Here is a 25,453-nt window from a genome sequence, read left to right as displayed (position 1 = left end):
TCGGGAATGGCTGCCATTGAGGCTGCAAAATGTCCAATTCATTGGAAATGGGAGGGTTGGCAGCCAATATATCTTTTCTAGTTCCAATGTTCATAATTTAAAAACTCATTTGAATATTTTAATATGCCTTGGTTATTGTTGTCAATGGCATTGAAAGAGTTAAAATAAGAAGTAATTGTTCAGATATAAAAACTACATTTATCTTGTGAGATGAACTAAAGTACTATATAACACACTATTTCGTTATAAAATCTAATAGAAGTCTGTATTTCCTTTTAAAATCAATATTTTAATATAGATAACAATCCAATGGTGAATTCCAAAGTAGTGTTTTAAAGGTACTACCATCAAAACAAAACGTTAATTCATTCATTTAAGAATAAATCATGATCCAAAAGCAGGAAAAAAGCAAAACTCAGAATAAATTACTCCGAATAACTGAAGCTGTTTTGCTTCAGTAATAGAGCATCCAATCCATAAAACCAGGACAGAAATGGATTTCCCCAAACTACCTTCTATGACATACATTATTATTATTCAATTTTCTCCCTCACGGAGTCGTCCGAAGTCGGTCGGGCAAGTGTGAGTCAGGCACCCCCCCACCCCGTTCCGCGTTGGAGCCCAGCGGCTTGTGACCGCAGGCTCTTGGCGGTGGCCACAAATTAGAGCGCCGACGGCCCGATTAAGGAGCGCCTTTCGCCACCGTCGGTCGGTAGACACGCGAGCGCACTGTAATATTTGACCTTGGGGTGTTTTAACTTGCGAGTGTGGTGATGGAAGAAGTTCAATTCTATTTTTTTCAAGCACTATTTCTAATCATTTTGAACGAGAATGCGGCACAATGGCTCTGTCAGTTGGTTTTAGGCCAAAACATTAGCATAAAGAGACAGCAGCGTAACTTGGAAAAATCATAATTCATCATCGTCATTTTTCCTCTGCGTCCCACCACCAGACTGGAAGCCACAGACGAGAGACGCCATTTGCCTGTCGTCGTCAGCGCCACAACTTTAAATATTTTTTTAACCGTCCTCCTTGTTTTTTGCATGTAATTATTGACGGTTTTGGTATTTTGGCTATTAGCCTTTGACGGTCAGTGCAGGAAATTGAATTACTTGCTTGGTTTGTCCTGGGAAATTTCAACTATTTTTTTATGTAATGATCAAGTTTCAGTACCTTTGGCGTCCAATCAGTTTGGAATGGGAGGAGTGGCAGTGATGGGATAATGCGTTTCATTAAATCCTGGGAATTTGTTTACTTTTAAAATATTTTAAAAATAAATAAAACACATTAAATCCCGGAATTTGTTTACTTTTAAAATATTAAAAAAATAAATAAAACATTAAATCCCATAATTTATTCACTATAAAATATTAAAAAAAATTAAACCCTTATTTATTTATTTAGATTCAAATTAATGTGAATAATAACAATAATAAAATAATAAATTAATTAAATTAAAGGCACTAAGAACAATAGTACTATCAATCAAAATGTTTGGCAATCCCATTATATTTCTATGTATTTTTAAATGTAGTCAATTTAAAAAAACAACAAGTGTGTCCTCCCACGGCCTTGTCTTTCAAAGACCTCCCACTCAAAGTCCCATCACCGTCCGTCAATGGCGGTGAAGGAGCAAAGCGCCATTGGCCGACTTGTCTTGGCCACACAACACGCCATTTGGTGGCGGAGCCCAGCGCAGGTGGTCCAACTCTGAATAGGGCTCATTTGGTCGTGGCAAAAAAGCAAAAAGTTGCAATAAGTCCAGTTGATGGTAATGATGGCGCCGTCCATGATTGAACCCATTCATGTACAAGTGGCCGGGGGGCGCCGGGGCGCAATATCCTCGCTGCCCTCCGTCCCCCTGGTCACTTTGGCAGTGTGCGTTGCGCTCATTACTTTCCATTGTCTGCGGGGGAGGACGACAAAGGACTAGTGATGAAATAACCACCTGGCGGACATCCGGCTCGACGCTTAACCCACCGCGTCGCTGGCGTGTTGCTTCAAAAAAATAATTCGACTCGAATGCTCCCGTGAATAGATTCTCAGATCTCATTCGCCAAAGTCTGATTTGAAACTAGCCATCCACTTTGTAACGTCTGCCATATTGAGCACACTCTCGATTGCGGCGCCGCGGGGGCGCTAACATAGTCCGACCAGACCGCCTCCCGTGCGCTCGGTCCACCCGTATTGGTACATTTTTAGATGTATTCGGCCATTTTAAATACGAAACAGAGTGTTTTGTCCATCATTTGGCATTTGGGAGTCGTTTGGGAGTCGTTTGGGAGTCATTTGGGAGTCATTTGGGAGTCGTTTGGGAGTCGTTTTGAGTCATTTGCGCAATCCAACAAGTGGTGTCGTCTTGAAATATCACTTCATTGAGATTGGATTGGTGGATTGGACAAAACCTGGGAATAAAATTTCCATTTGGGTATTTATTCCAGGAGTTTTCAGTGTACAAATGTCTCTTCTCTGGAACACCCACGGAATACCGCATGCGAGAAGCAAAATGTGACGTGACAGTGGCTTTTGTAAACAGTAAACGAGTCCATAGACCCAGCTAGAGAGTTTGACGGCACACGTCATAAAGCTACATTTTAGCGTTAGCCACCAGTGAACTCAGAAAATATTGAAATATCGCAATGTTGGATGTACATTAAGTGGAGGAACTGATACCAACATGCTACACTTGACGATAAGAAAAGCACAGCGAGGTTCCGATAAGTTCTACGAAGCCAGCTCCATAAGCCCCTCCTCTTCGCCATCTGCGATGTTGGCGCGAATCTCCATTAGGGTGCGGGCCAGGCGGCTCCATTCGTCGTTACGGGCCACCGACAGCTAGAGAGAAACAATAAAGTTCATTAAATATTTGCATTTTGTGTTTTAACCTACAGGCTGTCAGTAATGGCGGTTGGCGTCCAATCCATTTTTACTGGGAGAGGCTAGTGGCGAATGACTTAATGCAAAAACAATCTGTATAAGATAAGATTTCCTCTAGTTCTTTTTTATATATGTATATATATATGTATAAGCCACAGGTGTCCATATAATATTATGGGATATTCACATCAAAATCTGTACCTAATTAGACTGTAAAAAATCCCTATATAAGCTGCCATGGATTTTTTAGTAGAAAATGACGGTAAAGTACATCTCCACATTGTTGTATATTTTCATGTTAGTCATTATCCTGCTACTTGGGAAGCCAAAATGTGCTTTTGCTGTCAAGGTTACCACTGGACTGCGTTCAGTCACGTGGAAGCCACTTTACAAGGACACCCGCAAAAAAACATGGAAGGAGAAGAAGAAGGGGGGATCAAACGCACGCACCCGTAACGCTCGTGACGTTTGGGTAAACACGCTGGGCCCAAAGACGGAAAATGATCCCTTGCGGTGTTTGCGGGGATTTCTACTGTAGAGTCGAGCATACTCCATATTTTTAGTTTGTCCAGCGTGGACAGCACGCTCTCTTAAAGCCTCCTTCAGTTACATGTATGCAATTTAGCACTTTGTCGCTCACCCAAAGTTGGCGGCGTCCCGTGTCATTAACTCGCGGGCTGCCGTGGACGGCGCCAGGCGTCCGATTCTTTCAAAGGGGGGACAATGAGTGAGCTTTAATTGGATTGGACGTCCACTCAGTGTGGAATTGGGTTCAATTTACAGTAGAAAGATGATTGGATGTTGTTTTTTGTAGGAATTGTCCAACTTTTTTGTGCATTTACGTCTAAAATGAGTTATTGTGAGTTGATTTATATGGGAATTTGCGGTAAATATTTTTTGGTGGTAAATTGTTTGTCATATTCTGGTGACTTGTTGTTTAATGGTGTGTTGTAAGATATCCATTTTAGCACAAAGACGTAATTTAAAATACCTCTCCAGTGTCGTAGACCCAAACTCGGCCTTCCGAGTCCCCCACGGCCACTTCCTTCCCTCCGGACGACCAGCGCACTCTGTTGAGCGCCGACGCGCCTTCAATGGTCACGCTAGCTGTCGGGACCTACCAAACAAACATTTTTCATCCATACATTTTTACCCAAAATTTAGCATGTCCAAAAATCATATCTATCCTGAACATTTTCAGTTATTGCCTTATCAGACCCCCAATCCAGTGTTCTACCAACCCACAATGTGGTAGAACCAACTATCACATCTATAGAACCCCACTGTCAAATTTTGACCTCATTAGCTGCCATTGACTACAATAGACGCCCAATCAAGTTGGGCTCCAGGCAGACTTTTACACTAGATTTGAAGTATTTCTATTGAATGTGTTAGTGACATATGGCAGGCAAGTCTGACACATGTCATCAATGTAGACGTAAGCCTTGGCACGGTGACACCTCGCACACAAAGTCGCGGCTTCTGCTTCTGAGTTTTTATTTATTATTATTTTTTTGAAGCGGTTCTAACCACAGACTGGCTGCCATTAGCCCGGCGTAGTCGGCAACTCCGCCCGAGCGGATCGCAACAACAGAGTACTTTCAATTGACTGTATATAACTGTGTGCGTGTGTGTGTGAAGATCTGCTGGAAATGAGAACCAGGCGCTCGGCACTTCTCCGTTAACGTTGTTATGACTGTGTGTTTTTAATATGACGCTAACAATGGAAGCCTGTTGCTATTAGACTGCGTGTCTCTCCGCGTGTGCTTTGCGGGCGTGCCAGCAAATGCTTCTCATAAAGCACATTGTTAGGCGAGTTAGGACGCTTGTAATGAACTCTTCCTCTGTTAGAGAAAAAGGCCCCTGTTGAGGGAACCATGGGAAATTTGCTCGTCTGCGGGGAAATGCAGAAGCCACTGTCATGAAATCGCGTTTTGATTTCGCCATTGAAATGTAGTACGTGCGACCTGGCCATGTCGTGATGTTGGGTCTTGTTACTATGGTAACCCAGAGCCAGGAAGACTCTTTTATCAGTGCTTTTAGCTGCGTAATACATAGAACAGGCACAAAGGATGTTATTTTTTTTTCTTAGGAACTTGCAATGAGTGTGATTTTTGTTCCTATTCACTTAAGAGCAGAGCTTTGAAATAGACTGGAAAGCATTTGAGAAGGTAAAATGGAGATTTGGAAGACTTGAGATGGTGATCAACCCTTTAGATTTGGGTGTTTTTTTGTTTTCCTCTATGACACATATGACTTTTCTGTGTAATTGATGAATAAACTATCACCTCAGAAAATATCACTGCCTGCTTTGCATCCCAAAACAATCTCAGTGTTCCAAAACTTATTCTGATTTTGGAGCCACCAAACTTTGTTGAACTCAATTGAGGCGCTTCATGAACACCAAACTACACTTTGCTTCCATCTTGTGGCATCTCCACACCCAGGAACATGGCGTCCAAGTGCTTTGCTTGCGTGAATGTTGGACACAGGCATGTCGGAATGTGGGGAGTGGATGTCACCCGCTGTGATTTAAAGCCAGAGCTTGCGGGAAACGCCCACGGGGCGACCGGGGCGGTGTTTGCTCGTGCGGTTCACGTCAAGGCGTAGCAACGGGGCCCCCGGGGACTCACGTCAACGGCCCCCCGGCCACCTTCAGTCACGGAAAAGACACCACACACGCACCTCCGTGTCGTTGTTGAGGTTCCACAGATCCAGGCGGCCCATGCCGTCCACCGAAGCGAAGATGGCTGGGTGTACTGGCGACCACATCACGTCGTAGACGTAGTCGGCGTTGTCCTCAAACGAGTAGAGTGGTTTGTTTTGCTGAAAGACATCACGGCATGTTTATGGCGCTACCAAACAGCTGGAGAGAAGAAGTATTTGGACTTTTTTGACTCGACATAGACAGACGGAGAAGATAAAAAAAGAAGAAGAAGAAGAAAAAAAAAAGGGAACGCGGGAAAAGAGGGAGTGAGGCTGCTACAGACTGAGTGGCGCTGCCTCAGCCTTGGGGCCTGTCTGGGTGCACGGGCTAATTAAAAAGCCTCGCACATTCACACAGCGCCATAAAACCGCTGGGAGAGATGAAAGAGAGGGAGGGACCCTCCACAAGGTGTACTCCACATAACCGACAGCTGTCCGGAACAACAGATAGCAAAAAAAGATGGAGGACCAAAACATGCCACGAGATGATGCGATGTAGGGACGCCGTCTATAAAAAAATAGTGTGATGTTATCAATTCCTGAGACATTTTAGAGTAGTTTTTTGTAGTGTTGCACCAATGCTGTAAATTATGACATTTTAAAATAAATAAATAAAAAATATAAGCATTTTTTTGTAACTAAGTTAAGTAAGAATGCAGTCACTGTAAGGTAGTGCTGCCATCTTGGCTCATCAATGAGGTTCACTCATTGAAATTCACAACATAAGGACTGGACATCTATTGTAATCTTAGGTTGCATTTTCTTGGAGGACTATTTTGTGGTTGCTCAAAAGCTCCAAATCGCTATCTTCCTCATAAAACATCAACTAAAAATACAGTTCTTCCTCCTTAAAATAATGCTTTGACCAATATTCGCTTGTGGAACATAAGTAAAACGGTATTTAAATTCTTTCCAATGCATAAAAATATCTTAAAATGCCAGCCAGTATAGCTTCCATGCTAATCTTTTGGAACCCAACTTTTCCATCTCCCTTCAGTTAAAGCTCGTCTCACTCGGAGTTCTTCGAAAAGCTTAAGTGGCACAATAACATGTTATCCATCCATCCACTCTGGAGTTGTCGGCCTTAAGACTTCATGTCATGCATATGGAAGTCAAGCCTCTCTTGGTCAGAATCCAAATGTTTCTATTAACCGCACTATTTGAAATACGCAACGCAAAACAACATTAACCGAGTGCATTTCCAAACTGGATGGAGACGGCGACCTATAAATGTGTGGTTGCGTGTCCTACTCTAGTTTGCGAAAGCCACGATTGGAGGGTAGTGAGTACTAAACCCTGGGGGTATTTTTTTTTTAGGTAAGCAGACTTTGAGGGATGTAAGAGCATCCATCTGCACAAACACGTACGCCTACTATACGTATCCACAGAGGTATTCCGCAAGGCCGCGTACAAACACGAATAATAGCCTTGAATGCATTCCCTTGGTATTCAAAAGGGAATTCCCAAATTCTGACATAAGTAACATAAGTTACTTGAATGGATTCTAGTATTGTCATCACTTCAAATAGTATAGAGTACTCATCATTTCCCTTTGCAGTACTTTTTTCCCCAATAAAGTGCCTTTACGAAGTCCATTGACAACTATTTTGATTGTCTAGAAGTTAAAAACAATCCACCTACCTTCGTGCTCCACAATTTGACCGTCCAATCAAAAGAGGAGGTGATAAACAAGTGGGAAAAGTCCACGGTGCCTACAGCGTTATGGCAGCTGATCCCTGTCACGGGCCCCTGGTGGCCCTCAAACATCTCGCAAATCCCTGCCTTACTAAAAGGAGGACAAAAAATTCCAATTTCAAACTTCTTCACCCAATCATATTGTTTTAATGAGCGTGTTAACCCACCTTCCGTGTCTGGATGCCGTGTAAACAGTTCCCTCTTCGCTACCGACGACGTAGTTGTTAACGTCTCCGGTCGGGAAGGCCATTCCGGTCACGGCCACCGCTTTGGATTTATTGTACACTAACTCCATGCTCTCCTAAAGACCCAAAAAAGTCAGCCCATTTTCTAGTTTCCGATCTTTACGGGATGTTTTGCGTACCTGAGGCTGGGATAGCATGTCCAAACTCCAAGAACACATCCGTCCATCGGTAGAAACGGTGATCAGGTTGTTGGCGTTCTGCGTGCCGACTACATTGACGCAGTACACGGGGTGCTCCGTAGAAAACACAAAATTTCAAGTCAATACCCCAAAAAAAGCTCATGACGTCATTGTGTTCTCAGACTCAAATCCATGGTAGTAATCGATTTGCGAGCCGGCCCACACAAAGAATCCTTTCAGTAATCAGCGCCACCCGCTCTCGCCCAATGAGCAAAGGCCTCATTATTTGGCAACCACTTTAAGCTAACCGCGCGCTATGCCATGGTAGCACTGATTAGATGTGACTCCTGTTTTTAATGTGCAATATAGTTTTTGGATCCAAATACTTACAGTGTGCGCCGCAGCCGACAGTGGCGTCCTCTGAACGGGGGTGCGTCTATGGCTGCGGTTGTCCCATAAGACAATCTGTCCCGAATAGGTCCCCCCCACCACTAGGTTTGGGTGAAATCTGGCAAAACCCACTGACACCACCGGAGACTGTAAAAAGAAAAAAATAGATGAATTTTCTAAAAAAATCTCTTCAAACGTACCTGTAATGCTACTTCTAATAAGTAGCATATAAAGTCAATAGTCTTTCTGCAGCAATTTCATAAACAACGCCATAGATATAACCAGGAGTGACGAAATGTTGGCGCTGGGTGGCAAACGGGCCGAGACGAGACGGCCAGCGAGATGATGAGCGAGAGGGTGACTATGGAGGACAAAGAGGGCAATTGTGGTCCTGGTCCCCCTTAGCCGTTTCACATTACAGCATCAAAAAAGCCCAGCAGCCAGTGGAGCGCTCACTGTAGCCTCCATCATGACAAGCACCCCCCTTTAACCCACGCACACATGACGGCGGCTCAACGTTGTGTTTATTGCGTTTGGGTTCCTCTTGGATGCTCTCGCCGGCACCCCCATGACCCGTAGCCAATCTAAGCGGCTATTCTTAGGACAGCATCGCACAAAGACATTTTTTCAGTTTTATTTTTCAATAATAGTAAAATAGGTGGACAAAATAGGCACCTGTTAGTGTCACGTTTTGATAACTATAGCCCATTTTCTGTGGCTCAATCCCACTTTGGCTCTGTCCATGTGCAAAGCAGGCGACTCTAAGTCCATTTTGTCAAGCGGACTGGAAAAGAAAGCAAAAGGAAAGCAAACACTCTTTCTCTCTTTTTATGGTTACTTTTGAAGAGTCCTAGCTGGCGTAGGAATGGCGAGGGACTTGCTTCAGATGTCAAAACTCCAAATAAACTCAACTTCTGCGGTGGAAATAGAGTCGCCGGTACTCCGACCGGGGGAGGCCCCTTCTCCCTACGTTTATTTGTACAATTGGATAAAGCGGGATACGACTTTATTGACGGCACCGCCGGCGTACCCATCGCGAGCGAGCTATTATTGGAAATGGAATGGAAATGTTGCCAATGTTACGGCTACTGTGGCTGCCGCTATGGAAAATCAAGTGCAGTAATAGTTAACGTCGCGGAAGATGAAATACTTTATTGTTTCGGCCTCATTGACAAAGTGTCCATTTTTCAGTCTTTTTGTTTTGATTTGAGATTCAAACACTTATTATGTTTGCATCTGTTTGCCTTACAAGATAACCCATTTCAGATTTAAAGTGGATTCCCCATTTCAGCATTGTTATAGGAAATGATGATTGACTTCATTGTGGATCGTAGTATTTAGATTTTAAACTGTACTTAGATATCAAACTCTCTCTCTTAGATATTAAACTCTCTTATAAATTTAATTATGAGCGCTGGTTTCAACAGTACTTAGATATTAAACAGTACTTGGATATTAAACAGTACTTGGATATTAAACAGTACTTAGATATTAAACAGTACTTAGATATTAAGCAGTACTTAGATGTTAAACAGTACTTAGATATTAAACAGTACTTGGATATTAAACAGTACTTGGATATTAAACAGTAGTTAGATATTAAACAGTACTTAGATATTAAACAGTACTTAGATATTAAACAGTACTCAGATATTAAAAAGTACTTAGATATTAAACAATACTCAGATATTAAACAGTACTTAGATATTAAACAGTACTTAGATATTAAACAGTACTTAGATATTTAACTTCTCTCTTAGATATTAAACTCTCTCATGAATATAATTTCTAGAGCTGGTTTCAACATTAAACTCTCTGTCACCAAATGACCGGCGACCAAACGTCCAAGCACCCCTGGTACACAATTCGAGACTGTTTGGCATGGCTATATCTTCCAAAGTGTTATTTTTAAAACCCACCAATCCTTCACCTACATTTCTATTGGTCCATCTGGACAGCGAGCTAGCTAGCACATCTGTCTAAATAACACCTTAACAACTCTCACATGGGATAGCGTGGGCAAATCAGGCCTGACATTTTTTTTTCATCTCATCTCAAATGCGCCATGGTTCGACACCCCCTCGCCACATCAACTTTTTGACAGACAGGAAGCAAAGGGGGCGGGCGACGGGTGCGACAGGTCGCAGGGTTGTCTTTACGTTCCACGTGAAATGAATTGTAACAAAACCTTTCCTTTGGGTTTGTAAATGACTAAAGTGACAATTTGGAAACAGTTCATTTTTTAAAGTGGTTCTGGTTCGTCTATCATCGTCAATAGCAGCTAATTAAGAGGGTTCAAGTCAAGTTTTTGGTTCAGGGTGAAAGATGGAGGTTTTTTTTTGCCTTCTCGGCTAACAAAGTGCTTCTGAAGTCCATTTGGGGTGACGGAGCTAGAGTACCAAGGGAGTCAAGCCATTGGGGGGGACAGTAGATGGATCCACACCTCTATTCTTACCACACTCATCTGGTTTCCACTTTGGGGCTTATCAGAACCAGATGGGTGCGTCTTCTTTCGGAATCTCGCCGCCAACGCCGCCACCTCCCCTGACTCGGCGAGTTTATGACACCCCACAGATTTTGTCACTCTGCGGTTTTCGCCAAGGGAAGAGAAAATAGCGACCGCAGTCTCTGTTTTGCCAGACAGAGAGGAGAACACTGGACCCAAAAAAAAAATGCAAGGCTTCCTTTGACTTTTTAAAAATTCGATTTTCTTGCCATGCAAAAATCGGTCCAGAAAAATCCAGATTTTCGGATATTACAGAGCCTGTCACCATTCCATACACATTTAACCCTAATTACAAATACAGAAAGTGTTTTTCAATAATTATTTAGTAGGAATTAGTAATTTTTTTTGTTTAAATACCTTCACAATTGTGAAATTTAGGAGGGCTGTGTGTGGGTGGGCCAACATATGTGGCGGCGTGGGATTAGGAAGTGGTAGGCCGCGTCATTTTTACTACCGAGAACTTTCTTGGAGACTTTGCCCGTCCCCAGGGGGGGTTTGTAAGACCACCACCCCCACCCCTCGCCCACTCATCAAGCAAACGTCTAACGTTTTCTCAATGTCACTTGCTATTAACGTCATACCTGTCCGTGTTTTTCTTTCCCGGCAGAAAGAATTTTCTTGTCGTAACGCATGACGAATGAGCGTGTTTTGGTGAATTTGAAAAAAAAAGAGCAAAGCCCATAGCCATTTTCCCCTTTTTTTCTTATTATTATTACTGATTATAAAAAAAAAAAGATGTTACCTGACAGTGAAAGATGTATTCCGGTGTAGCCTTTTTGAATTTAATATTCCATACCAAGGCGACGCCATCTGGTTCGTGGGGAGCGTCTTCGTTATTGTTGTAGGAAGTAACCAGCAACTCTGGATACTACCATGAAAACACAATACTCTACTTTAAAATAGTACTGGGTAATTTATTGTATATGGCGAAAAATGATTGTAAATCAATATTATTATTAGATATAAACAGTGGTTCACTGCATATGGAATATCTATGATAAAAAAATAGCAGTGTAATAAGTTACTACATGATACAAACTTAAGGTACATAAAAAAACTTTTATTTATATTTAAAATAATAAAACTAGTGAAATACTGGAAAATAATTAGCCAATAACAATAGCAATAACATTTCTTAATATGGTCATTGCAAGTCACAAATTATTCCAAAATAAAGCGCAATACATTGAAATATGTCAATTTTTTAATATTAATTATCACTAATACTGTGCCAGTCTTTTATTGTTTGAATATTAGAAGTATAACTACTAGAAGATATTTAAATAAAAAAGAATGCCACTGTGCCACTTTTATTTATATACTTATTTTATGTTGTGGTAGAACTTGATCCATTTCCCCCATTTTGCATTAAAAGACTTTTTAGCATTAAATTAGAAGAACTTACTTGAGGTGACCAGTCAAGACAAGTGACAACACGATGTTTAGACCAATGTTCGTCGTAGAAAAGTCGGGTCAACGACAAGCTGGATCCTCCGGCCAGATCGCTAAAAATAAACACAAGATGGTTTAGGAACAATAAAGTCCACTTGGTATTATATCCCTTGCTTTAAGTCGCACCCATCTTTGTCTTCCAGATCTCTGCCGCCGTAATCGAAGAAGATATCGGCGCTCTCGGCCAAGGCTCGCTCCATCACTCGGATGCTGCAGTCGAAGAAATTCTGAAAGTCGGACGAGTGCAGGATTTGCTGCCTCTCCTCTTCCGTCAACTCCCGCAGAACCGGGAAAGAACTCGCTGTGGTAGGAATCATTTCAAATTTCTAAGGTTAACCTTTATTCGTCATTTTTTACATAACAATGCAATCAATATACCATATACACAATGACATATAAAATATCAAACACTCCTACCTAGGGGCAACATAAAGGGTTAATTTAACATTAATGCTTTCAGGCTTGTGGAAACAAGAATACCCGGCAAAAACCCACAAAAGGTAGTTAGCATGTCCCCTTTCATAGTTATAAGACCAAAATACACAATGACGTATAAAATATCAAATACTCATACTTATGGGGCAACTTAAAGGGTTAATTTGGCATTAATGCTTTCAGGCTTGTAGTAGGAAACAAGAATACCCAGCAAAAACCCACACAAGGTAGTTAGCATGTCCCCTTTCAGAGTTATAAGACCAAAAGTTTGTCCTTCCCAAGTCTGGCCTTCTTGTGTCGAGTTAGCATTTTTTTTTGCGTAGTAGTCTTTGCCTTATCAGACATACCCGCTAGCTGGGCTAGACTCCAGCACCCTCGTTCGGACGTGCAGGCATGTAAAAGGAACAGATGAATAAATCTATAGCGTCCGTGACAATTGAGTTAGTCGCGCCCTTCTGTTAAAAAAACCACGGCACGACAAGTAAAGAACAGCACGTTCAAGTATGTCAACATGGACGACATGGTGTACTCCTCATAGCAGATTGAATCTGGCTCAATCTATCAGAACCAAAACCAGAACCCCACACAGGGCTCAATAAACTACAAACACTCCCTAATGAACGTTAAATCACTTCACAAATCGGATTCAAAACAAAAGCGCCTCCCTTTGAACGGAATGTTTTGTCAGAAAAAGACGGAATTGATTGAAACGCATCCAACAGCAGAGATGGAGGGCGACCAATCATTATTTATGATCGTACGTGTGTTTTTCCAGACATGAACCAGTCGCGTTTGGGTGCGGTCAAGGCAAAAAAATAGAGCATTGTTCTGGGGTTCTTAGCTTTGAAGCGACGTTTGGGGGGGTCATGGCCAGGGTTTTTAATAATCACTGCTGACCTCTACATGCCGAAGAGCTGATAGGGCAGATGGCTTTTAACCCCGCGTGTAACCCACTCGTGCGCTTTCATCTGATACGGTGGGGGCCTCAAAAGGAGGCCATGTTGGGTGACGACATGTTAGGCAAGAAATTGAAGAAGAGTGAATGAGATTGTAGTCCGTTACTGCCATTGGCGTCCAATCCTTTTCAAGTGGTTTCTTTTCTACTTCAATAGTGATGTTAGTATAAGATAGATGGTGCTTATTGTTTGACTTTTACATTGATTTACAAACGCATATTCATCTTCATTCATTGTACTTTTGTGCTAAGCTCAAATCAATGCAGTTTTGTGGGGGGAACTAAAATATCACATTTTATATTGATGTAATTCGAAAGGTAGTATTCCAATTCTTTTTTTGGGAGGAGTGGGAGTGAATATTTTTTTGTACCTTCTTTATTTTCCTTGTCATCTTCATCTTGCATTTCCGAGTCCAAGCCTTCCTTGGTTTCCACCAGTTCTTCATCCTCCTCTTCCTCCTCTGCCGAGCGAGAGTTGAAAAACAAAAGAGAGAGAGAGAGAGAGAGAGCACTCGTGTTAATCAACAGCTGTTCCAATTTTCTCTGACCTCCCACTGAGCGCCTCCTTCTCAACCCCTTGGTACCAAAATAATCATTGCCAGACACTTACAAGTACACCTGACTTGGGAAAATGACTCATTTACCAACATGTTGATGTAAATGACAGATTTTTTTTTCCACCCCTCAAAAAAAAATCATACATAAATAATATAGCATTAACCCATACTAAATACTTAAAAATATTTAAACATATACATACACATACATATATTAGCATATATTAGCACATATGTACATACACATACATATATATAAGCACATATATACATACACATATATAAGCACATATATACATACATATATATGCATGCATACGGTAGGTCCTAACTCAGCCATTTTTTTTCTACATTGTACATTATAGTCAATGTTAGTTATTGTAAATTAAAATGTCAGAAAGACACCCTCACCTTGCTCTGTCATACCCTCATCTTAACTTTTTCTTACTTTATCTTTACTGTCTACTAATGCCACTGACTTCACTCAACGCTTTGTTGCTAAGATGCCCATATCTGAACATAACAAACACACACACATAAGGCCGGAAATAGAAAAAGTTGCATGCGCTCCCTCTCTGACCTTTGACCCCTCACCATGGTATGTATGTGTAAAAAGGGGATTCCCTTTACACCCCCCAAACCCCTCCTTCAATCAGGCCGGGCAATTACACTTGACTCTCCCGGATTTTTTCAGTGTGTGTGTGTGTGTGTGTTCAGAAAGAGGTTGGAGTTCAAGCATGAAAGGTTACTGTCAACACAGACACCTGCTTGTCAGCCACTGACCCCCCAAAATCCCCCCCATGACTCCCCTCAGGCCTTGTATTGGTAACCCTGGCCGACTTCCCCTCCTTCTGAAACAGATGCCAAGATCAGGGGTGGGGAGTTTTTCGCGGGGACACCTGCGCTCTGCCAACACGCACGCGCGGGGTGCTCGCCCACGGTGCCAGGGGTGCCGAGGGGTTAACTGGCGTGGGGTCAAAGCCACAACGGGTGCTTAGTCCAGTGGGAGGAAGTGACTACATGGCACTCTCAGACGTGAGATATCTTGCCCCGGCCGACGCACAATGTCAGGGTGTGTTTTACTCAGCTGGAGGACGGCCCGGGGCAGCGTTAAAGCGCCGGAATCAAGCTTGCCGACAGAGTCAGACCGACGAGCGTTTAGCGCTCGGACATGCCTGAGCTGATAATGACTTCGCTGGCTGCTGCTGCTGATATTTCAAGCGGCAAATCTTATTCTTTATTGTTATCGTTCAATCCGCTCACGTTTCAGTGCGCTGTAAAAAAAAAAAAGGGAAAAAAAGTGACGCTAGGTAAATTTGCTGGGGTTGCCAGTATTTTATGATGGAAAAAAACAGGGAAGCTGTAAAAAAAGGACTGGGAAGGGGATTGTGTTTGGGTTAGGGTGGATTTTTGGGGGATTTTTTTTATAAGACATTTAAAATAGGTTTTACTATTTCAATTATTTCCCTTTTTAAAATAAAGATGTAACATTTTAAATGATCAAAGCATATTGCAGTTTTAATCAGGCATTTTGCATTGGCGCCACCAAATTTTTTCCTGTCAAATATACCTCAATCCTAATAAAAGACATTTTAGATCCGCGATGGGACGTGCTGACGGAAGTAGAACAGATGCATTGTGGGGGATTTTGAGGAGAAGATCATAAATACATACATAATGGCATGCTCATATAAACAGTTGGCGGGGGTCCTGGGGAGGTTGCCTGCTCAACAGACCACAACACAAGCACTACGCGGACGAGTAGGAGGCGGCCGCGGCGACTTGAAAGCTTTCTCTAATGTGGCCGTGGCACGACACACACACACACACATAGACGAAAACACACACACACATTGCGAACAAGTATTGTCAAGAGACACACACATGCGCGCCATCTTCTCCCCTAAAGCATATGTTACTTATAACCCCATGAAACAGGGTAATTGTCTTATTTTTATTCATTCAATTTAATGCAATTTAAGCCTTGTACTACAAGTACCAAAACGATTGTCGCCGCAATCTAAATGTCACACAAATCATAGAGGATACTTTTTATTTGCTCTTATTCACTATAATATATATAGGATTGCTTTTCTGTTAGCGTGCTATTGGCGCAGGGTTTTGAAAGTTTGAATTTTGATAGTCTTAAAAATGGTCTTAAATCTAGGAAATTTCTTAAGTTATAAATTGCGACAATTTGCATGAAATTGGGTTGGAGAACATTGCCGATTTTTAGGAGTTATTACTTTTTTTTGGGAGCTTGGCTATAAAATTTGGTGCAGAAGTGGCCTTGAGTTTGATACTAAATTAACTTTATGACAGTCTCATCAAGGTTTCAATTACATTTGCAACCATAGTGGAAAATGTACTTTATTTCTTCTGATAAAGAAAAAAATCCTAACAAATACATATGCCAAAAGAGCATCAGCTGATGCAAATGTGCGTATCCCAAAAACCACAAGATGATTTACTTAGTTGATCCCCCCCCCCCACTAAATTTCTTCCCAATAATGGAGTGAGTCCACCGTCCATCTCCAAATGGCGAGCCCACGTGCATGCCCTCATGTAATCGGATTCCCTTAAAGCCGTCTATTCAGCCTTTTGGTGGTCTGCGGGCATGCGTCTCTCTCTCTGTCCTATCTTTTCCCCCCTCTTTCCTCTCTCTCTCTCTCTTTTTTTCTGGTGGCACCCGATCTTGGCCCATTCCCAGACCAGCATCTTTAAACTTCGCCATCATAGCACACACCACCACGGCCTGCTGCGAGCCCGACCGCAAGGCCCTGATTAAAACCCATGACTTCAAACTTTCCAAGCCAACCAGAGCGAGTCAACGGCCTTACATAAATTCCCAGCCGTGGCATCGAATCAACACAAGGCAGACATTTTTGTCTCATTAACAAATACTGCAACATACAATTGCGTGGGTTTTCTCCGGGTACTCCGGACCCCAAAAACATGCACATTGGCCTATTAAACACTCTAAATTGCCTCCTAACTACAATTGGTTGTCCATTTCCTCGTTTCCCATTGGATTGGCTGACCACCATTTCATGTTAGACTAGGCTCCAGCACCCCCTGCGACCTCTGTGAGGATAAACCCTTCAGAAAATGAATGATTCCAGCCTAACCAACTACTATTTCAAATCCTATTTGTGACAAAAACCTCAGACACTCACTTTTGCACTAAACTGACAGTATTGCTTTCTATGGCAAGAGTGCCCCCTACTGGTCATGCCTACTTTTTTTTTTAGGGAGGAAATGTCAAGTTCAAGTGAACCAGCAAAGTCATCACATTTCTTTGCCTTCAAGTGGCAGGCCATAAAATCATGATGAGGATTTGGAAATTAAGTCCTGGACTGCTGCTAGAACAGTTCATTTCAGGCCATATTACATTTCTAATGCCCCCCCCCCCCTCCCCCAATAACCACAGACAGATTATGTTTGTGCCCGTCTATCTTGGCACTTGAGATGTTAATATGCTTCATTTTTTTTCTTCGTATGTTGATTCACTGACTTAAGCATCATTTCCTAGGCAAAAAAAGTAAAAATAAAAGTATAAAGTGGTCAGAAAAACATGAAACCGGCCAGAGGTTACGGGCGGGCCGTGGTGAGGAACCTCAAAGCGTCTTAAATGAGACCTCTGGAGGCTTTAAAATGATCTTGTAGTGCAAGTGGGACCACCCAGGGGAAAGTACTATGTTGTTGTTTACAACACAAACATGTACTATTTAACTATCCCTCCAAAGGTCTTCAAATATTCAAAACTAGACTAGTTTTCTTTTTGTCCTGGTCCTAATCTCAGTTCTCCAAATATTCAGTCTTGTCTTACAAGGTCTTTGTCCTTGTCTTGACCCTCTTATTTTTCTGGTTTTGGGCCTCCATCGGGTGTAATTCAGGTCTTGGTGGTTTAACGGTCACGGTTGTAAGTAAGCACAACGCTAGCAAATATTGTTTTATACGAAAATAGGCCCATTTTTAGAAGTTTACAAGTTTGGCTTGATCTTTTGTCTTCTCTGTCTTTCTCCCATCCCCATTTTAGTCAAAACCCTTGACATTGACACTGTCTGATCCCTCCAATCGACTCATAATCCAAAAACTCCTTTTGTATTGTCTTAAAGGGAAAAAAAACTTCAACCAAAAAGTCCCAATTCCCTACATGTGCTTTGAGTGGCCTGAATTTGTCATAACACCAAAGTACATTTTGTTCGGCTTCCTCTGGGTACACTTCTTGTGGTTGTTCCCCTCCTTGTGAGTTTTGCCTTGACAAAACACGCGTACACACACGCACACACGTACGTAACATACATGCGGCCTGCAGTTGAAGCCGCCTGGCTGGAACAACAACAATGGACCAGAGAACGACTTCCATATGTGGCTTGCATACACTCAAATACTCCAACATATACAGTAACTACCTAACCATACAAAAGTCTTGAAACCGCACACGTCTTTTGCAAAACCTTGAAAAGTGGCCACAAAGCCCGCACGTCTGTTTTGTATTGTATTCGCGTTACGTTGACTTTGATTCGACAGTATGGTTAGTATGGGGATGTCGTTTTGGATCTGTAGTTTGTCAGGTTAGCTAACTTATGCTATTTTAGCAACAGGTGGGATTTATAGGACTGTATTTTATAGATTTTAAATCATACTTTATTCATAGTTCATAGGGTGTCACCTGTGTATAGTAAAATATGCCATTTCAGGTATTATTATTATTATATTAGTGTCAATTGGATGTCAGCTATTTGTTTTAAATGAAAAACAAAAACAAAATAACGATATTGCAATGAGGCTATTTTTCTTCATGATATTTTTTTTCAATTGTCATAATGTACTTTTATTCTGAAATGTAGTATTTTTTTATAATACTACTTAAAAAGTACTTGGAAATACTTCTGCTATGACAACATGATATCATAAAAAATGGGACAGTTATACATTGCATTTAAATATAATGTGAATATTACCCTTACTAATTATTCTGTTGAATTACACCATCAGCAAAAAAAATACAAAATATTAAAATATATATTCATTATTTTTGCATTTTTTATTTGCTTGACAGCAAAATTGAAATCTTTTAAACTACAAACTAAAGTTTACAGACTACTCAACGTTACAGATTTTATAATAAATTAGTGTAAGGGCACCTGCAGTAAAGGTAGAAATAACAAAGTATTTCCAAACTAATCTGATGGTGTTTAGGATCACTTCAATAAGATTAACTGGAGCGATCCATTACAGGATTACATACAATAGAGCTAAAGGTTGTGGGTGGTCGATTTATCCCAACACAAACCTTAATACATCTTACTTCCTATCTTTTCAACTCTTATCCTCGCCTTTAACTTTACATTAAAGAAAATCAATTCTACTAACGCTCCAGGATCATTTTTAAGCCTTAAATTCACCCTCGGATTACATTAATGACCAACTACTTAAACCCAAAGTTGAACCAAGCGTGCAAACTAATGGTCCAGAAAACCCGATAAGGAACGCCAGACAGTAAGAGGCCAACAACAGCCATATCCAAATATACAACAACCCAAAAAAAACAACACTTTCTGCAGACTTTTTGAACTTTTGACCCAAAGAAGGGTTTTTCCAAACTTGCTATATCGCATTAGAACACACAGAAAGCTTTGATTTATTTATTTTTTTGCTAATGACGTGCTTGCGGTTCACTGCAAACAATTACCGATGGAATCGTAACTCTTAGTTTCCGCTGGTCTGAAAGTGGACATTGCACGTAGCAATGGCGGACCGTAGATAGCGAGGGTGATCCGACTTGGACCCACGTTGACCCTCATTGGCGGGGCTACGTGCGCAACTGCATGCTAGCATTTCCTCGACCTTTCTTTCGCCTGCCAACATCCCAACTTTTAGATCGTTATCTGCCGACTGGGATCGTTTGAATCAAGTCGCGGTATTAACTTTGCTTTTAGCCAATGGGAGACTAAATACGTCAAAGTAGGTTTTTAAAGGGGAGAAACCAGTCTTTTTTACTGGGAAAAATTACGTCAATGTTTGCTCTGGGCACGTGTCAAAATTATTAAATACTTCAAATGTTTTGTTATAGATATGCTTGTTTAAAAGTAGAGAATAGCTCTAATTGTGGGTGAGGTTTTATGCATAATTAGCATTTAATTGTATCCAGATGTAATTGCAATTTAAGCGAGAAAATCACACACAAATTTGAAAAAATGCGCTTTTTTAAAATTTCAAAAACGTTATGAAACGCAAAGTATCAAAACCACAATCCGCACACACTTTGTTTGACCTCAGTTATATTAAGTTACTTGCTTTATATTTCCACGGTTGTACAACAAGCATTCCCATTGAAATCTAGTAAGAAAACAGTAAATTAGTGATTCACAGCTAATCCTATTGAGCGACACAATGGACACTCGGGACGGATAGACTAAGCAGCTATTGGGAAAAGAGGAACAAGTTGACGACGACTCGTGATTAGAAAGAATCAAATTGATGTGTGGGGGGGTTGCAAATGTAGCATGAGGAAGGAAAAGCCATTAGAAACTCAGATTGGCTTAAAGTGATTAAGAAAAGTGACACACAATGTCGATATTGAACGTTTTCTTGAAAGTCATGAGAGAAAATTTTAAGCCCCACTAATATTTAATCAAGAACATACTCATTGATATAGGTCAGAAGTTGAAAGTAGGGATAACATAGACATAAATACACAAATATAGATTAATATCTTGGTTAAATAGCCATAATTTAAGTACTCACTATGTTTTTCCCACTTTCTCTAAAGTCAAGTTCATTTATGATAGCTCTAAATCATCAAAAAATGAATAAAATTAAATAAGTCATAACAATTGGCATTCAAAAATAAGAGTGGACACATTTTTTAAAATAAAAAAAACAATACTAATAACATAATGATACCCATTATTCTACCCTACCCTCCACATTAATACTAATCTCAGATATTTTTATTTCTTTCATAAAACAAATGCATATTTTTAAAACTACTCATTAACACTGTCACCAATTGATGACTCTTCCACAAAATACATATTAATATATTTATTGCCTCAACTCCCCCCCCAAAAAAAGATCAAAAAAACACATTTGTCTACAATCCAGAATAGCAATCAACAAAATCTGGACTAAACAAACACGCCACCAGACGGCCAAAAACACAGACAGGTGCTTCCATCTCACACACACACACACACCGACTTTGTAGTTAGTTATCTGCAAATAAAGGTCTCCTAAGGCCAGGGTCAGATCCCTATGGAACAGTCCGGCCCAGTTCTGGTTCCCAGATGTTGTGCTACTCACACACACACACACACACACACACACACACACACACACACACACACACACACACACACACACACACATGGACTCTCTATCATCTCTATCTTCCTCCCTCCAGTTAGCTAGACAGCTGGCAGCCATGTGACTCTAGGGGTTGTACTTCCTGCTTCCTGTCATTATAATAGATGGTCTGGTGTGGATTCCAGTGCCCCCTTCTATGTACCAACTAACACACACACACACACATACACACAAAGTCTATCCTCATCAGCATCCCGCCTTTGCCCCTCCCATTTCCTCGACAGATCTAGGAATAGATCACCGCCACATGCAAAAGCACTAAATAACATGTGAACACAATGTGTGCATATGCATATCGTTTACTGAAAATTAATTTACAGGCTATGATATTTGATTTCCATTTTTTTTATTGAAAATGAAACCTAGCTTCTGTCTCCACGTTGACATATGGATGCGTTTAGACGTCTTAAGATGCGCGCGCACGCGGTGCTTAGCACGCCTCGACGAAAATGTAAACACGGTTAGAGAGATGTAGCCTGAAGTTTGCTTTTGACGCTCAAAAAGCTCAAAGAGCGCCAAAAATGGTGTTTTTTGGGTCGTTTTTCAATGGGGCGTCCTGGTTCTACTTAGCATGGGGAGTCACAACCATTATGTGCTGTGTTTGAAGACACAACAAGTGACAGGCAGACATTGCCTCTTTGCCCTTTTCTCTCTTTTTGGGAGATTTTTAAGTCGCCCCAGCTTTACGGGCTGTAAATGGACGGTATCATATTCAACCACCCAAAGTCTACAGTTTACTGCAATGTGAGACTTTTTGGGGGTGCCCCAGCAAAGTCTGTTTTTGGACTTATTTTGTGGTGGTGGTGGTGGTGTTACGTTAGGGTCAAATATTCACCTTCAGATAGATGAGCGGTGAGCGGTGTTTGGGTCTCCTTGCTGTATAAGACCAGTTCTTTAGGTTGGAAATCCACTTGAGTGATCTTAGAGGCCCCTAGTTTTTGCAGTCTTCGCCTGGTTGGTTGAAAAAGTGCTTTTAGAATTATTTGGAAGAGTGCAAAACCTGTAATAGGCTTTTTTGTGTAGATTTTTGGATGTAGATTACGTACCCAAGCTCCGAATCGGCTTGAAGCTGCAGTACAGTGGGGTCTGTGTCCCATTGGAGGGTTCTGAAGAAAAAAATCTGTCGTTAATAAACCTTTACAGTCCACATATGACTTTATACATCCTTGTTCCTAGGCTAGGTTCACTCATTGGCTGCCATTCATGGTGATTGATCCAATATTGTTGCAATTATTACAGTAGTACAACGTTTACAAGAGCTATCTAAAGGGTTTCTGTTAGCATTTTTTAATATTTAAAAAAAAGGATTCATTAGATTAATTTAATTATGATCTGTAACTATAGCACAATAGTAATAATTACTTTAAATGAAAATAACTGATGAGTTTTGTCAGATTTTTTTTCTTCAACCCATAACAGAAAACATTAGCACTAAAAACGTATAATTGTGGTATAATTAAAATCCACAGTCTACTTTCCTTAGCAAGAAAATTGCATTTGAACAAGAATCTGAAACCCCCCTACAGACTGTACATTGAAGTTCATCATCATACACTGTAGATTAACATAAAATACACATGTGAGGTGAACATGGACATTTTTGATGGACATGGTAAAGTACCTGCCATGTATGATGATCATGTGGAAAACTTGCCCCAAAGGAAAAATGAAAAAAGGCAGTCTGATAGCACCCTCGGCGTTGACATCTACCATTTGAAAATGGTTACACAGCCAATCAAATTTCATCTTTTGATGATAGCTTTCAGGGCCACTGAGTGTACCTATCAGACCTTCAACCCATGCCATTTCATTAAACTGCCACATTGGCTGTTTTTTTTTTTTTTACAGTAAATGACATGACACAGATTGTCAATTTGGGATTAAGGCTCAAGCCACTGCCATCTTTTACAAATTGAAGGAGGCGGTTTGGCTCCAGAAAGAAATTTTACCGGCAGAAGAAATAAAAGGAGAAGTGAATTGTGTTGTTGTGATCCTATAAATCATGAAGGCCATACAATAGGTGCCTTGCCAATTGAGTACTGGGTTCCCACGCTTCAGGGGATTTGCTTACCTTGATTCTCGGAACTCTGACTTGCTTTTTGAGAAACCTGACCTAAGAAGTGTCACACACACACATGTACACACACACTAAGCACAAATGGAAATGCACAAAATGACATTGATAGTCTAAAACGGGTTTGTTGGAAGAATTTTTCATTTTTGGTACCAATTTAAATGCTATATTTACCGTAATTCCAACCTAGGTGACTCCAAAATGTGCTTGATGACACTTGTACACAATACAATTATTAATAGAGTGTAGTACTTTAGTTTAAGAAAGTAACTTGCACTATATCTGAATGTTTTATGTTAATTTGAATATGTTTTTGAAATGCTACAAATTTGAATGCATTTGTTTTAGCAGATGATGAAATTAGATGTGTGCAGTGGTTATCAAAATACAAAAATATGATATAACTTTATAATATTGACTTATGTTCTTACCTAATTCTGTTGCATGATAAACGAAAACAAGGCAGAGTGAAAATGTCAAAATAAAATCTAACAAATTCAAATTCCTCCCATTCCATAGCATTTTGCATGATTTAAAAAAAAATAGATAAATGATAAAAAATAATGATATCTGACATTAGATGGTCTTTACCTGCCTGCTGGTCCACCATCAGCCGAATCTTGACTTTCAGTTTCGCTAGGTGTGCTCATAGATTTGGATGGGGACAATGTATTTGGCACTGAAATCATAAAAAATACAAGTCCCAAATGATAATACACGGAAATTAACAACAACAAAAACATGTAACTCCACTTTTCAGATGGTATAATTCCCAATTATCAGTTGTCTTTTCAGAAATATGAACAAAATGCAATAAGGTTAAGTCTTTACCTAACGGGGGTTCAGGTGAAATACCAATACTCTGCAGCAAGGCCTCAGTTTCTCGACGTTTGCGGTTCAAGTCTGAGTCCTCCGTGGTGGCCTCACTTTTCTGTTGGCTTTCTGCCTGCACGTCATCATCCAAAAATAGTTTTAAGCATCCAAATGTGTTGACTTCAATGCTGTGTCATCAACTTACTTTTTTAGTTACCTCTTTCTTCTTCCTCTCTTCTTCTTTTCGTTTTTTTTCCTCTCGGATCTGGGCGAGGCGCTGCTTCTTGCGTTCCAATTCTGCTTTTAAGTCACTTTTGTCCGACATGGTCTTAAATAGGGGCTGTAGAAAGATATGTTTTACCATTATTTTCCATAATATGCATTCAAATGATAACCTTGCAATATACCTAACATGATTTGTAGAAGGAATTTACCATGCAAAGCCAATATAGTCCATTTCAGATGTTAATTCTAATGTCAGCTTGTGGTTCAAATCATTGATCTCTTTGCATGCATTTTTAATTCATTTAGCCAAAATATTCCCGTCATACCTTGTCCACTTGAGTTGAAAATGATGTGTCACGGCAAAAAGATGCTGTCTCACTGCTACGCTCATAGGTTTCAGTGCATCCTTGATCAAGATGACATTTAAACACTCGTTTAATAAGCCTCTGGAGAACCTTTAGGTGATGTTTACATAAAGCTAGGACTGACACGTTGCATTTCACATGGAGATGACTCGAAAGGGATGTAAGGCAGGTGGTCCAGATGCGGTGGCAAAGAATGCTGCTGAGAAAGGATGAGAAAATCCAACCTCCTCAGACAAGACTCTATTGTGATGACTTTTGTCACACTGCCCTCTTCTGGACATTATTATAAGTGCATTATAGTGTCTCAACAGTGCCTCCTTCTGGACATTCTAAGAACAGAATTGCCCAGATACTACCTACTATAAGTAAAATGTTCCCTCATATAGGTATTTTTTCTAATTTACATTTTATTTTCTCAATGTAGGAGGCATAGGTGTCTGACATTGTACTTTGCTAAACCATGGATAATGTTTTTCTTTCAGGTACCGCCCTTTGCTGGACCTTTGACTCTCCCATTGGACGTTGGATGCGATGAGAACGACACGGCGAATCTTTCTCCTGCACCTATTGGCCAAAGTACGTGTCAATCATTACAGGAAGCCTTAACGGCGGAGGTGCGCATTGATTTGAGATCTGTGACCGCAGGTAAGTCGGTCCTTGGGAAA

The 25,453-nt window shown here is 40.8% G+C and overlaps 1 protein-coding gene across 1 annotated transcript; it reads right to left on the bottom strand.

Moving 5' to 3' along the window:
• Window positions 1–824: 824 nt before the first annotated feature.
• Window positions 825–25,021, bottom strand: dync1i1a (dynein cytoplasmic 1 intermediate chain 1a). The gene is made up of 18 exons (XM_077743428.1): window positions 24,750–25,021; window positions 24,404–24,538; window positions 24,217–24,331; window positions 23,977–24,064; window positions 23,383–23,424; window positions 22,358–22,417; window positions 22,147–22,262; window positions 13,752–13,841; window positions 12,117–12,291; window positions 11,944–12,043; window positions 11,281–11,406; window positions 8,033–8,179; window positions 7,643–7,756; window positions 7,446–7,579; window positions 7,225–7,369; window positions 5,563–5,703; window positions 3,869–3,994; window positions 825–2,835 (listed from the first exon to the last, which is right to left on the bottom strand). The coding sequence occupies exons 2-18, from the start codon at window positions 24,521–24,523 to the stop codon at window positions 2,725–2,727; spliced, it is 1,950 nt and encodes a 649-aa protein (XP_077599554.1). The 5' UTR covers window positions 24,524–24,538; window positions 24,750–25,021; the 3' UTR covers window positions 825–2,724.
• Window positions 25,022–25,453: the final 432 nt, after the last annotated feature.

The sequence above is a fragment of the Stigmatopora nigra genome, chromosome 21 (genome assembly GCF_051989575.1).
Source record: "Stigmatopora nigra isolate UIUO_SnigA chromosome 21, RoL_Snig_1.1, whole genome shotgun sequence".
NCBI lineage: Eukaryota > Metazoa > Chordata > Actinopteri > Syngnathiformes > Syngnathidae > Stigmatopora > Stigmatopora nigra.
Note: the sequence above shows the minus strand (reverse complement) of the source record. Positions and strands in the feature narration are given on the sequence as shown.

What these genes read in the sequence shown, in the direction of transcription:
- dync1i1a (XM_077743428.1), bottom strand. Translation starts at nt 24,523, where the DNA reads ATGTCGGACAAAAGTGACTTAAAAGCAGAATTGGAACGCAAGAAGCAG. An exon ending in TCAGAGTTCCGAGAATCAAG is followed by an intron (nt 22,418 to 23,382) that starts GTAAGCAAATCC and finishes TTTTTTCTTCAG; the next exon opens with AACCCTCCAATGGGACACAG. An exon ending in GTCTTGACTGGTCACCTCAA is followed by an intron (nt 11,407 to 11,943) that starts GTAAGTTCTTCT and finishes TTTTCATGGTAG; the next exon opens with TATCCAGAGTTGCTGGTTAC.